Source organism: Penaeus monodon, chromosome 32 (genome assembly GCF_015228065.2).
Source record: "Penaeus monodon isolate SGIC_2016 chromosome 32, NSTDA_Pmon_1, whole genome shotgun sequence".
NCBI classification, from domain to species: Eukaryota; Metazoa; Arthropoda; class Malacostraca; order Decapoda; family Penaeidae; genus Penaeus; species Penaeus monodon.
This window is the reverse complement of record NC_051417.1, coordinates 17,980,392-17,981,492: the sequence shown is the minus strand read 5'-3', so window position 1 is coordinate 17,981,492 and position 1,101 is coordinate 17,980,392. Positions and strand designations below refer to the sequence as shown.

At 37.7% G+C, this 1,101-nt stretch overlaps 1 protein-coding gene across 1 annotated transcript in view; it reads left to right on the top strand.

Annotated features, from left to right (window-relative positions):
• Positions 1-628, top strand: part of LOC119593285 — a gene marked incomplete at its 5' end in the record, with an annotated part of 982 nt that extends 354 nt beyond the window's left edge. Inside the window, 1 exon segment of the mRNA XM_037942214.1 lies at positions 86-628. Within this exon segment, the coding sequence (XP_037798142.1) occupies positions 86-463 (378 nt within the window). The 3' untranslated portion in view covers positions 464-628.
• Between the last annotated feature and the right edge of the window lie 473 nt (positions 629-1,101).

Genomic DNA, 1,101 nt, shown 5'->3' with positions numbered 1-1,101 from the left:
TATTTCATCAAATATTGTGGGGAAGATGAATTGTAGTCAAATTTATCGATGAAAGTCGATCTTAGAGGCTGCCTTTTCTTTTCAGAGTTTGTGTGATGTTTTGGGAGAAGATTCCGACCAACGCCTTCGGGACTCGCGAAGCTCCTTGGGTGCCACTTCGCCTTGTTCCGGCAGAAAGGGATACCGGCACAGACACACGAGAAAATACCTTCGAGACGAGCGCCTCCAGAAGGAGCGGAACCGCGAACTCAACAACGAGGCGTCTGTCCTGTACCGGGAGAGGCAGCGGGCGACGACCTCCAAGAAGGAAAAGCAGCTGGAACACTTGCAACAGGAAAACGATCAGCTTTGCCAAAAAATGGAACTCCTGACTGTGCAGAGTGATTGGTGTCACAACACGTACGAGAAATACAGTGAATATTTTGCAGGACCTCTGGACGATAATTTATATGAGCTAAGATGAAGTTTGATAGTTGAATCGGAGCAAATTACAATACCATGGAATAATGTAATTACCTAATATTTATTTAATTTTGATCAACATTGTTCATATCACTCACTTAAATAATCATTAATGTTTCCATTACTTTAGTTAGTATTCATTCAGTAAATGTTAGTAGTAGTAAGAAAAAATCATGATCATATTGTTATGTATTTCATTATCATCATTAATATTGTCATTTTCTACGCTGTTACAAACATAAAAACGCATTTAAATAAAGTACATAGAGTATCTTTCAATACAAAACCGCGTTGAAATGTCAAAATACCCTTGCAATACAGTAACAGGTATCCTGTTTTCCAATAAAAAAAAGGGAAGAATTTTTATATTTTCAAGGAGAAGAGAAGTGTTACTGTCAGCGTAGCACTTTGATCCCACTAGCAAAGGGTTTCTCTTTTGCATTTGTGGGAGAAAATGTGAATTTGGCACATGTCAGATTAATAGAACCGGAATGAATACCTCTACAAAATGTCTTAATGGTTAATTTCAGCAAATTAAAACCAACACATTCATCAAAGGATAGCTGAAATGCTGACATAACTTGTGTAGATAATATATACTCCACTCACATATACTCAGGTGTGTGTGTCTGTATATAT